The sequence below is a fragment of the Cherax quadricarinatus genome, chromosome 75 (assembly GCF_038502225.1).
Source record: "Cherax quadricarinatus isolate ZL_2023a chromosome 75, ASM3850222v1, whole genome shotgun sequence".
Classification (NCBI taxonomy): domain Eukaryota; kingdom Metazoa; phylum Arthropoda; class Malacostraca; order Decapoda; family Parastacidae; genus Cherax; species Cherax quadricarinatus.
In genome coordinates, this window is record NC_091366.1 from 2,549,971 (window position 1) to 2,562,807 (window position 12,837).

General features: G+C 39.6%; 1 protein-coding gene across 7 annotated transcripts in view; it reads left to right on the forward strand.

Moving 5' to 3' along the window:
* LOC128691820 (carbohydrate sulfotransferase 11-like) overlaps nt 1-12,837 on the forward strand; it is a 149,145-nt gene that overhangs the window by 100,158 nt on the left and 36,150 nt on the right. For 6 of the 7 annotated variants that reach the window (XM_070100913.1, XM_053780732.2, XM_070100916.1 and 3 more), the window contains exons 3-8: nt 360-767; nt 1,735-1,821; nt 5,931-6,151; nt 8,461-8,562; nt 9,993-10,263; nt 11,615-11,660. In XM_070100913.1, coding sequence (XP_069957014.1) covers nt 360-767; nt 1,735-1,821; nt 5,931-6,151; nt 8,461-8,562; nt 9,993-10,263; nt 11,615-11,660 — 1,135 coding nt within the window. The remainder of the gene's footprint in view (nt 1-359; nt 768-1,734; nt 1,822-5,930; nt 6,152-8,460; nt 8,563-9,992; nt 10,264-11,614; nt 11,661-12,837) is intronic. The other variant, XM_070100918.1, reaches the window with a different exon arrangement.

Consider the following 12,837-nt stretch of genomic DNA (forward strand, 5'->3'; position numbering starts at 1 on the left):
GGAATTCGAGTTCAGTTTTCTGGGTAATTCTCGCTACATCTGCTTTTCCCTGTTCACCTAACAATATAAAAAAAAGTACCATACCTGGGTGTTTAGAGGATGTGGGTTGCATCCCAGGAAATGGTAATACAATTAGATAAGGCTGGGCTTTGAAATCAACTGAGGCCAGATGACATTATAAGATTTTTTAATTCAAATTTGTATTGTTTTAAGAGGAACATGTGTAACCTTGCATTAATATACTTAATTAGATAATAATAATTGTTTTTTTTATTGGATATACAGAATAAACATAGCTTGCACATACATTTCCAATGAGTATAATAAATTATTTTGTCGAAATTCTTGCTATTTTACAGGAGCTTCTCACCATAGGGCATCATTTCGAGCCTGTCACAGTTGCGTCTTCAGGGTCTGAAGTTAATGTGGCCACCTTCAATACTACTGTTAATATCACAACGATACAGGTAGATGCTCCAACCACTAAAGTTCCTTGTGACCATGCCTGCCAGTTTCGTCTTCTGCTCAAAAAAAGAAGTGACATAGAAGTTGGAGATAGGCCATTAAAACATACTAACATAACAAGGAATGGGAGAAATCGACAGGAGTTCGCTGCACACAGGAGAAATTTTGTTCAATCCCAAATTCAGAGGCGTAACTATGATCAGAGGTATAGTGGCTGGAAGGAGTGTGACAAGGCGTGTCGTGTAGCCAACCTGAAGAATCACAAGTTGCACAGAGGAGCAGGTTATGCTGCAAGGGTGCAGGTGAGGTACATAATTCCTAAGGAGGAGTGAAGATGCAGTGGAGGTCAAGACAGACAGGCCTACTCCAGCCAATACCCGAGCATGTGACAGTGTTTGCTTTGTCTGAACAATAAGCATGTGCTGATGACCTGTAGGAATGATGCATTTAATCATACCACATGCATTAGGACACTAATATACCCACTTAAAAATTTTAAAATGGTTTGTGGCTTCCTATGGCATATTATATTTAAAAAAAATATTTAGATATATATGAACTGCATCACAATTTTTTGTAAATTTTTTTTGAGTGGCTCAAAATTTTTCTTAAAATTCTTATACTTTAGAAAGCCATTAAGGTTATCCTAGATATGGGATACTCATAAAGGTATCCTTTGATAACTACATAATGTATCTCAAGACACGCTATTATGTAGAGCCTTAGATAAAATATGTAATAATATATCTTACGACATACTATTACGTAGTGAATCTTGTTACTTAAATGGGGTGTAAAGCCTACATGGGGTAGGTCAGTGGATACTTAACCAGTTAATGGGTCATCTAATTAAGACCTCTTGCAGGAAACACTGTAATGTTTCCTGACAAATAAACCATCACCTATCATTAGCTATTGTTGCACTTGTGTGAGATGCACTTGCTATTTTAATTTTCAAGCTTGCTTTTTTTTTTACCAAATTCCATATGTTCACAGCCAAATAAATGAAAAGCAAATTTCACGGTTCAAATACCAGTCTGATCAGTAAATTTGATATTAATGCCGAAACGCAAAATTAAGCATTTCCTAAATTCAAAATCCACTTGCTACCGGGTATGTGGGTATGGATATTATAATTTATCTGTCGATTGTTCCAGTGATATTCAAAATTACTTGTCAAGTAAAAGTTTACTGATTTGTTATACTTGTGGTAATAATTGGTAGTGTGCTATTAGCATGTCCTAATAACTTTGAACCACTTAATTTTAGGTGGAGAGTGTGACTCTGCCAAACTCTTGGACTGTGACGCAGGAGCTGGTGGATCGTCTGGCTGATAGACGCAACCATGTTCATGAGGTGAGACCATTATGTTTATACTAAATACAGACAGGCCCTGCTTTATAGCACTTCACTAATGCCGTGGTTTTTGGTTATAGCCATTCTTTATTTATTCAGACTTCTTACAATAAATATATTCACCACTCTAAGCGAAGGATGAAAATATTTTAAGGTAAGTAATGTGTGTACTGTATATGCATTATTTAGTCCTAGCTTTATTGCTCACTTAATATATGATAGTGTAAATATGTTATCAGGCTTTTATATGCATTTGAAAGTGAAAAAAGCTATGTTTCACTTTATAGTGGTTTTCGCTTTGCAGCAGTAGCCTGGAATCTAACCTGCTGTATAAGTGGGGCCCTACAGTAGCCTGGAATCTAACCTGCTGTATAAGTGGGGCCCTACAGTAACCTGGAACCTAACTTGATGTACAGGCAGGGCCCTACAGTAGCCTGGAACTGAACCTGCTGTACAGGCAGGGCCCTACAGTAGCCTGGAACCTAACCTGCTGTATAAGTGGGGCCCAACCGTAGCCTAGAACCTAACTTTATGTACAGGCAGGGCCCTACAGTAGCCTGGAACCTAACCTGCTGTACAGGCAGGACTCTACATTAGCCTGGAACCTAACTTGATGTACAGGCAGGGCCCCACAGTAGCCTGGAACTGAACCTGCTGTACAGGCAGGGCCCTACAGTAGCCTGGAACTGAACCTGCTGTACAGGCAGGGCCCTACAGTAGCCTGGAACCTAACCTGATGTACAGGCAAGGCCCTACAGTAGCCTGGAACCTAACCTGCTGTACAGGCAGGGCCCTACAGTAGCCTGGAACCTAACTTGATGTACAGGCAGGGCCCCACAGTAGCCTGGAACTGAACCTGCTGTACAGGCAGGGCCCTACAGTAGCCTGGAACCTAACCTGCTGTACAGGCAGGGCCCTATAGTAGCCTGGAACCTAACCTGCTGTACGGGCAGGGCCCTACATTAGCCCGGAGCCTAACCTGCCATACAGGCGGGGCCCTACAGTAGCCTGGAACCTAACCTGCCGTATAAGCTTTGGCTCCCTCCAAGTGGTTTCTTGATGCCTGTAAGGGGCTCTTGATCCAAGAAGTTGGATTTCATCTCCATTTGAATCAAACCTGAAAAGTTCCCATTACACAGCTATTATATGGCTGCTATGAGTTTAGCACTTCTCTGTGATTAAAATAATAAGTTATGTACGTTTTGCATTAGATTCATATCATTTACAAAACTCTGGAATCCTCTAAGGAGGTGCCTTGATGAGAGGCTCTTGATCTAAGGAATTTGAGCTGTCCTTCCCTTGGATCAAACCTAAATGCCTCGCATTCCATCAAGCGATGTATGAGCTCTGTGGGTTAGTGCTTTCCCATGAATGTAATGCAGTAGTAATACGTGAGAAAAAAGGTTGTTGTATCTAGAATCTAGAAAAAATAAGGCACAATGCACAAATAACTTGTGCATGGAAAGAAACTTCTGACGATTTATCAGTTCAACTTGGGCCATTAATTAGTAACTAGTTAATAGTCTAAGTCGGACCGAAATTTTGTTATAAGTGTCTTTCGTATGTGCGAGTTAGAATCGATTTTGGACACGAAGTGTCAAACTTATTGAGCCCACAGAGGTTGTACAACACTTGAAGAGTGGGAGGTAATCAGACTTGATCCAACTAGGGCAAGGAGGATGGGTAGCTCAAATGCCTTGAATCAAGAGCACTTCACCAGCATTAAAGCATCCCTCCGATGCTTTAATGCTTTAATTTCTTCACAGCAGATTGCTTGCTTAAATGTTCTAATATAGGCTATTTTTTTTGTCTCAATCAGCCTGATTTACTGATACTTTTGTCTCATTCAGTCTGATTTACTGACAATTTTGTCTCATTTACTGTCAGTTTTGTCTGATTTACTGACAATTTTGTCTCGTTAAGTTTGATTTGCTGTCACCTGTAATTATAACAGTTCTTATATTCAACTTTTTACAAACTTATTTAAATTAATACCTTAGCTAACTCATTGTTTACCTGGAGTTTACCTGGAGAGAGTTCCGGGGGTCAACGCCCCCGCGGCCCGGTCTGTGACCAGGCCTCCTGGTGGATCAGAGCCTGATCAACCAGGCTGTTGCTGCTGGCTGCACGCAAACCAACGTACGAGCCACAGCCCGGCTGGTCAGGAACTGACTTTAGGTGCTTGTCCAGTGCCAGCTTGAAGACTGCCAGGGGTCTGTTGGTAATCCCCCTTATGTGTGCTGGGAGGCAGTTGAACAGTCTCGGGCCCCTGACACTTATTGTATGGTCTCTTAACGTGCTAGTGACACCCCTGCTCCTCATTGGGGGGACGGTGCATCGTCTGCCAAGTCTTTTGCTTTCGCAGTGAGTGACTCCCGTGTGCAAGTTCGGCACCAGTCCCTCTAGGACTTTCCAGGTGTATACAATCATGCATCTCTCCCTCCTGCGCTCCAGGGAACACAGGTTTAGAAACCTCAAGCGCTCCCAGTAATTGAGGTGCCCCATCTCCGCCATGCGCGCCGTGAAAGCGCTCTGCACATTTTCTAGGTCGGCAATTTCACCTGCCTCGAAAGGTGCTGCCAGAGTGCAGCAATATTCCAGCCCAGATAGAACAAGTGACTTGAAGAGTGTCATCATGGGCCCGGCCTCCCTAGTTTTGAAGGTTCTCACCATCCATCCTGTCACCCTTCTAGCAGATGCGATTGATACAATGTCATGGTCCTTGAAGGTGAGATCCTCCGACATAATCACTCCCAGGTCCCTGACGTTGGCGTTTCGCTCTATTCTGTGGCCAGAATTTGCTTTGTACTCTGATGAAGATCTAACTTCCTCATGTCTACCACATCCGAGTAATTGAAACCTCTCATCGTTGAACTTCACATTGTTTTCTGCAGCCCACTGAAAGATTTGGTTGATTATTATTTTGTAATAATTTATTACAGTATAATCCTAGGGTATATATACAGTACAATGAATCCTTATGATGTAGAACAGCTTATGTGTCATTCATTATTTTTTAAAGGATGTGCTTCCACTGGCTTCATCAAAGTCAAGTGAGTTTGGGTTTTCCATTACTAATTCGATCAGGATTTAATGCGACATTTGTGAAATTTCAGTGACATTGTCAGTCTATAGTCTGATTAATAATTCATTGAAGATGGAGTCATACAGTGATCTCAGCATTTTGCTGCTAATTTCTATTTTTGTCACCAGAAAATTTCATCTCCCTTAACCCATTATCATGTGGGCATTAAAATAATGATGGGCTTCTAGTGTGTTTTAGACTGAAACATTTTAAGACCTTTCTACTCTGATGATTTTTTACTGTAGGTTTCATTTTTTATGACTGAAAGTGAATGCAGTTATCATTCCTACTTAAAAGAGCTTGGGAAGCACCGTCTTCCGAGTCTAGTACTACATTGTTTCATGTATTAACTCCTGAGTTTCCCTGGGAAGGAGTTAGGGCTCTATGATAGGTTAGTTGAGGGTGACTTAAACATTTCCTTGTTGGCTAGAAACTGTCAGTAATTTCACGAGACCTGATTGGGTGCTGAAACCTTCAGGATGTGAGCCCTTCATTAAAGGCCCAACACTAAGATGATTTAATTTGCTTTGCTTAGGGGAAAAATAAATAGGGATACCGTTCTTTTCAGATTTTGATAATCGATATTGTCTCACTGGGATGTTGTATGAGGTTCAGTTTAGCTCTATTTCAACTTCTCTAGCTACAGTAGTACCACTTTTTTTCTTGAGTAAATATTGCACCTTTGAGATGTTGTGAAAGTAGGTAAGTTTATTCAGGTATACACAAATACAGTTATATAGAATTATCATACATAGCAACATGTGTGTAGAGAACCTGGGATAACCCAAAAAAGTCAGACAGTATCTTTGGCTACAGGAGGAGCTGTATTCTTTTTTGCAGCTATTATAGTTTCTCTTTTTAAATAATATATAATGCATTGATCATACAATTTCCTGGAGGCATTTGCAAAATATGGGGATCTGACAAGCTTACACAGATATTATCAAATTATTAGTTGAAAAAATTAATGTACATGCACCTATTCTGTTAATATATTTTACTGATCTCTTATTTTTGTATACAGGTCTGTAGAAAATATGGATTAGATAAGCCTTCAGAGACCTACCAGCCAAATGCTTGGGAATTTCTCATAAACGAAAAGTTTGGCTTAATATGGTGTAACGTATTTAAGGCTGCATCATCAACGTGGTTCTATAACTTCAACCTGCTTGCAGGATTCTCAGAGACGGAACTTCTTCAGTCTAAAGATACTCCAATTCAGCTTGCTAGAAAACGTTATTCAAGGTACTTTAGTTTAGGATGATCAACATGTGTTTTTTAGCACATTGACCGTTTCGCACCGAGATGTAGTAACCTGAAAAAGAAGAAACACTCTTGTCACCACTCACTTTATTATAATATATGCGAGTTTAATTTATAAACTTGCATATACATATTATAATTGTGATTGATGGTGAAAGTGTTTCTGGGTCACCCTGCCATGGACTTGAGTCCTGAAGGTAGGAAATACAATGCCTGCACTTTGGGTTTGGGATATTGGCTCTTTGGAGTAACATCTAACCTTTCATATCTGGGTGCCTCTGCAAAGGCAGTGATTGTGTTAACGATGGTGAAAGTGTTTCTTTTTTGGGTTGTCCTGCCTCGGTGGGAGACGGCCGACATGTTGAAAGAAAAGTCCAATACAAAGCAGAGAGGGGTAAGGAAAGGAGGAGTTTGAGGTAATCAGTCCCTCAGCCTGGAATTGATGTGTTCAGCCCATCACTCTTGGGGAAAGTCACACACAGATTCCAGGCTGAGGGACTGTTTACCTCGATCTCCTCCTCTCCTAACCCCTCTCTGCTCTGTATTGGACTGAAGAAGCCACTGTGTGGCAAAACGTTTCCTTAATAAAGATCCCCACATGTTGCATAAGTGTCTCAGTCTTCAACTTGTCAGTTTTCAAAACCATTTATCACACAGAATGAAGATATGCTTCACTGACTGAAATATACTCCATGTTAGTGCCTTTCATTTGTGCCTCACAATATTTATTACATGTAAATTATATTATTTGTATACTGCATAAAAGAAATAAAAGTTGAATTTGACTATAAGACAAATATTTGCTATATCTAAACAGTCATAACGTAAAAAAATGGAATTATAAAGGTAAGGAACTCTATTAATTACAACAGTTTAAGATTTCAAAGCTATTCCTCTGGCAGCTATAAATATTTGAATTTTAAATTAAGAGATGCTTAATGCTCTGAAACTACTTTTGATTTTACATTTAATTCTGGGAAGTTTCTATATACTAATAGTAGGTCCTGGGGGTGGGATATACAATGCCCCACTTTTAAAGAGGGGTTTGGGATATTGGCTGTTTGGGGTGACATCTAAACTGCTGTATCTGAGCTCCTCTGCAAAGACAGTGATTGTGTTGAATGATGGTGAAAGGGTTTTTCTTTTTGGGTCACCTTGCCTAGGTGGGAGACTGCCAACGTGTTTAAAAAAAAAAGTATTAAGAATTTGTAAATGTCCTCTTAACTGCTTGATTGTGGCAACATCCCCCCCCTCCCCAGAATTAAAAATTCACTTAGTGTTGTAGTAGAGAATGTAAAATTTGTTGTGAAATGTTGGGAATTTTGTAGGTTTAAGTTGAAGATTTTGGAAGAAATTTACACAGCTGCAATTTTACCCACTTACAGGCTTATTTAAGGTCAGTTCCAGTGCTTAAACTGACTTGTTCGTAGTTATTTTACTACGAAGCTTTCAGTACTGTTGATCGAGTGTAAGAAACTGCCCATTCAACTTACAGAATTATCATATTAAGTGCCTAGAAATTGGTAATTGGGCTGTAGACATTCCAGCCACTTAAACAACACTTCCTCTGTTCATTAGTCATGTCCCCAAGCCTCTCCTGTACAGCACTTGTCCCTCATTTTGAATTCAACATCTCACTATCAGTTTTTTCCTATTTCTTGGCTAATAGAATATGTATTGGCAAATCATGGTTTAAGACATTCCAATATTTGAAGCAGATGGCCAAAAAATTAATATTTCTGCCACTTACAATCTTAACTGAGGCTACTTCTGGCCTGCAACTGATCAAAATCATCTCCATTTCACTATTATGCCTTTCAACTTATCAGTTACCACCAAGAAACCGCCAATAGAACCGTAAAGACCACTCGTGCATTGTGAGGGCAATATTTTTTTTATACTGTGCATGACCACTGCATAGACACATTTTCTTGTATCTAGGCCAAAATTTACCTCTCACAGCATACTATATAAGGGCATTATCATTAAGATACAGATCTTCATAGGTGCCATTGGCCAATCATGCGCTATGAGGGAGGGGGGGATGAGATTTTTTTTATATTGTGCACAACCACTGCACAGAACCATTCTCTCATGTCTAGGCCAAAATTTACCTCTCACAGCATATTTAAGGGCATTATAATTAAGATACAGATCTATGTAAGTGCCACTGGCCTCAATGAAGTAGATGTATCTGAAAGACTTAAAGGGTTAAAACCATACCATCACTACACTGTTTATGTAAAGACTTTATTTACAATTGTAGTTAATTCTTTTAACATTCTCTTTAGACCATCAGTTGAGGAACTACAGAGAGCTATGAATTCATCACAACAACCACTCTCCTTTATGATAGCAAGACATCCCTTGAAGAGGCTTGTATCAGCTTACAGGTAAGGTTTCCTCTGATAGCATTAATATACAGTGGACCCCCGCATAACAATCACCTCCGAATGCGACCAATTATGTAAGTGTGTTTATGTAAGTGCATTTGTACGTGTATGTTTGGGGGTCTGAAATGTACTAATCTACTTCACAATATTCCTTATGGGAACAAATTCAGTCAGTACTGGCACCTGAACATACTTCTGGAGTGAAAAAATATCGTTAACCGGGGGTCCACTGTACTTTTATTTCTACAAGTACATGTACAAGGTATATAGGCCTAGCTGACATCAATGACATACTACCATATAGAAAGCCGCTTGTTATGCGAAGCATTTTGGGCAAATTAGGCCAGTTTTGTTCCGGGATGCTACCCACACCAGTCCACTAACACCCAGGTACCCATTTTACTGATAGGTGAACATAAACAACCAGTGTAAGGAAACATGCCCAGTGTTTCAACCCTCGCTTGGAATCGAACCCAGACACTCACCATGTGAAGTGAGTTTTTGCCACCAGGCCACGAGCCACCATGGCCTGGTGTACTATGATAGTTTTCATTTACACATTGGTTGGGCTCCTAAAAATAGATTATTCAACAGAAACATTAAATGGATTGCAGAGCATGAGGGAAAAATGTGGTTACATTCCTTGGCTCTCCAAAAAAAAAAGTCAGATAAACTTTTTGAAAAATTAGAGGCTGTGCACAGACAAGATCATACCTTCACTACACAACTGTACAATGACAGTGTTATGGCCCATTTTAGGAGTCTTAAAGGAAAGGGAGGTACAGAGCTCTATGGACAGATTTGCTGTGTGACAGAGGTCCAGTGACTCTCAAATTGGTCCCAGTGGCATTTAATAATTTTTCACATTATTTTCAATCATTACCATATTTAATAATTGTAGAAATATTGCTAGAGTAGGTATACGACTGTTAATGTTAATATTGCTAGAGTAGGTACACGACTGTTAATGTTAATATTGCTAGAGTAGGTATACGACTGTTAATGTTAATATTGCTAGAGTAGGTACACGACTGTTAATGTTAATATTGCTAGAGTAGGTATACGACTGTTAATGTTAATATTGCTAGAGTAGGTACACGACTGTTAATGTTAATATTGCTAGAGTAGGTATACGACTGTTAATGGTGTGGCAATGTGTAATTATGGAATACTAGTATGCAAATTTATAACAGCAATTTAAGAAGTTACATGGCAGTAGATCAAGAACACACATTTTGTTTCAACTCATTCAGTAAATTACTTATTTTTAAATTCATCTTGCAATGTTTTTATTTTTGGCCATTTTATTTGCACCGAATTTCTACAGAGGCTCTGGGGAACATGAAGAATATCCAAGAGATAATTATTTTGAGTGTGATGCTAGTTGCCGTCTCTGATCAACATCAACCAATCTCAGTTTATTTTTTCAGAGACAAGATCCTCTCAGGCAACAGATACTTCAGCAAACTTTCTCGCTCCATCATGAAGCAGTACCCTGAACTCAGGGCAGAGAAAGTAGCTTCTAAATCATCTTGGGCTGTATTTGGGAAATCTGTGCCTCAGCCTATGGTGCCATCATTCCCTCAGTTTATCCAGTTTCTGATAGATGAACATACAAAAGGTGTAAAGCTTGATGAGCACTGGATTCCTATGAATGAGTTTTGCACACCGTGCTTGGTGTCCTTCGATGTATATGCAAAGGTATATGTATACAATTTTTTTTTTTAAACACGTTGGCCGTCTGCCACCGAGGCAGGGTGACCCAAAAAGAAAGAAAATCCTCAAAAAGAAAATACTTTCATCATCATTGAACACTTTCACCACACTCTCACATTATCACTGTTTTTGCAGAGGTGCTCAGAATACAACAGTTTAGAAGCATATACGTATAAAGATACACAACATATCCTTCTAAACTGCCAATATCCAAAACTCCTCCTTTAAAGTGCAGGCATTGTATTTCCCAGTTCCAGGACTAAAGTCCGGCTATATAAAAATAACCGGTTTCCCTGAATCCCTTCACTAAATATTACCCTGCTCACACTCCAACAGCTCATCAGGTCCCAAATACCATTTGTCTCCATTCACTATTATCTAACATGCTCACGCATGCTTGCTGCAAATCCAAGCCCCTCGCCCACAAAACTTCCTTTACCCACTCCCTCCAACCTTATCGAGGATGACCCTTACCCTGCCTTCCTTCCCTTACAGATTTATACGCTCTCCATGTCATTCTATTTTGACCCATTCTCTCTAAATGACCAAACCACCTCAACAACCCCTCTTCAGCCCTCTGACTAATACCTTTATTAACTCCACACCTTCTCTTGAGTTCCACACTCCTAATTTTCTGCATAATATTTACACCACACATTGCCCTTAGAGAGGACATCTCCACTGCCTCCAACTGCCTCTTTGCTGCAGCATTTACAACCCAAGCTTCACATCCATATAAGAGTGTTGGTACTACTATACTTTCATACATTCCCTTCTTTGCTTCCATAGATAACGTTTTTTTGTCTCCACATATACCTCAATGCACCACTCACTTTTTTTTTCTTCATCAGTTCTATGATTAACCTCGTCCTGCTTTGTGTCCCCTTGAGGAAAGTGCCTTGATACTGTGTCTCACCGAGGTAGGGTGACCTGAAAAAGAGGAAACACTTTCACCATCACTCGTTCAGTCATTGTCTTGCCGGAAGCTTGCTGACGTCAGTCACTGTTGTTTTTTGTCAAAATATTCAGTAATTTGTTTTCAAGTAAACAGGTTCAGCCTCTTCAGTAGCTTCACCATTATGGAAAAAAACATAAAAATTAAGCCAGTATGTTCCATAAAGCATGTACATTCATGCATATTTTTCACAAATTTAATCTTGTCTAACAAAATTGAAAAGAACGTTAGGCTGTCATTGTGGAAGTCTTCCATGATTTTTAATTAAAACTCTTCATGGATTATATTTTGTTGTGCTAGGTGTGGCCTTTAGCCACGTCTTCTCATCTACATATTCACTTTACCTTAAGAATAGTTTTATCTTATTACCTCATTTTACAGGTTGAAACCTTGGAAGAAGATGGGAACTACATAATTTTTTCAGCTGGTAAGTAATTTCAAGTTGTGTTTTATATACAGGTCAGCCATCACTAATCCGGCCTCACTGGGACCTGTAGTGTGCTGGATTAGTGAATTTGCCAGATTACAGAGTGGTTAGGTTAGAATACACTTAATAACCTATCAGTAGAGAGACTCTCTGCTACACCTTCCTCATTTCCATCACTGCTTTCTCCTCCACTGGCTTGCTGCTGAGGATTTACAACCATCTCCACAATTTCTGAGTCAGTATCATGATGAAATTTGAAATTATGCTAGCCAAAATTAGTGCCGGATTACTGATGGAACCGAATAACCGATTGCTGGATTAGTGGTGGCCAACCTGTACTAATTATGACTAAACACTAATATACGGTAGACCATCAATTAGAGTGCATGTTAAGTTCCTGAAATCAATGTGTAATCGAATTTAATGTTAGCTAATGTGAAGAACATGTGGGGAAAATAAGGCCATATTCAATAAATGTACAAAAAATGCCAAACAACTTATTTTAAAATATCCAAATAAGTCAGAAGTAAATGGTTTATCTTTCATTCTTAGTCATTACTTTAAATGTGGAAGAGGAGACTGTGCACCTGCTGGGCCAAGTTCAATATCATGAGGTTTATCTTCATATGTACAGTGGAACCTCAAAAATCGAACGTATCACATATCGAACGTTTCAAAAATAAGACCATTTTTTCGGACAAACTGTCCCTATTATCGAACGCGCCCTATTTTCGGACTGCCGGGTACGGGACCTGTCCACTGGCCCGCTCTGTCCGCGTCCCCGTGCAGGCGCCGTGAGCAGTCTAGCTTTGTTTATGCTTGAGTGAACACTAACCTGCGATCTCATTCACACATTTTACGATTATTTAATTGTTTAGTGCTTGTGGGGCTGTGAAATAAGCTGCCATGGGCCCAAAGAAACTTGCTAGTGGTACACCTGTGGTAAAGAAAGTGAGAAACACCATAGATGTGAAGAAGGAAATAATACAGAAGTATGAGATTGGAGTGAGACTTGTGAGACTTGGAGTGAGCTTGCCAGGATATACAGACGACTGTGAAGTTATTTTGTGAGACAAAGACGATTGTGGACAGTTATTTTGTGAGACAGAAACAGACGACTGTGGAGTTTTGTGAGACAAACAGACGATTGTGGACAGTTATTTTGTGAGACAGAAAC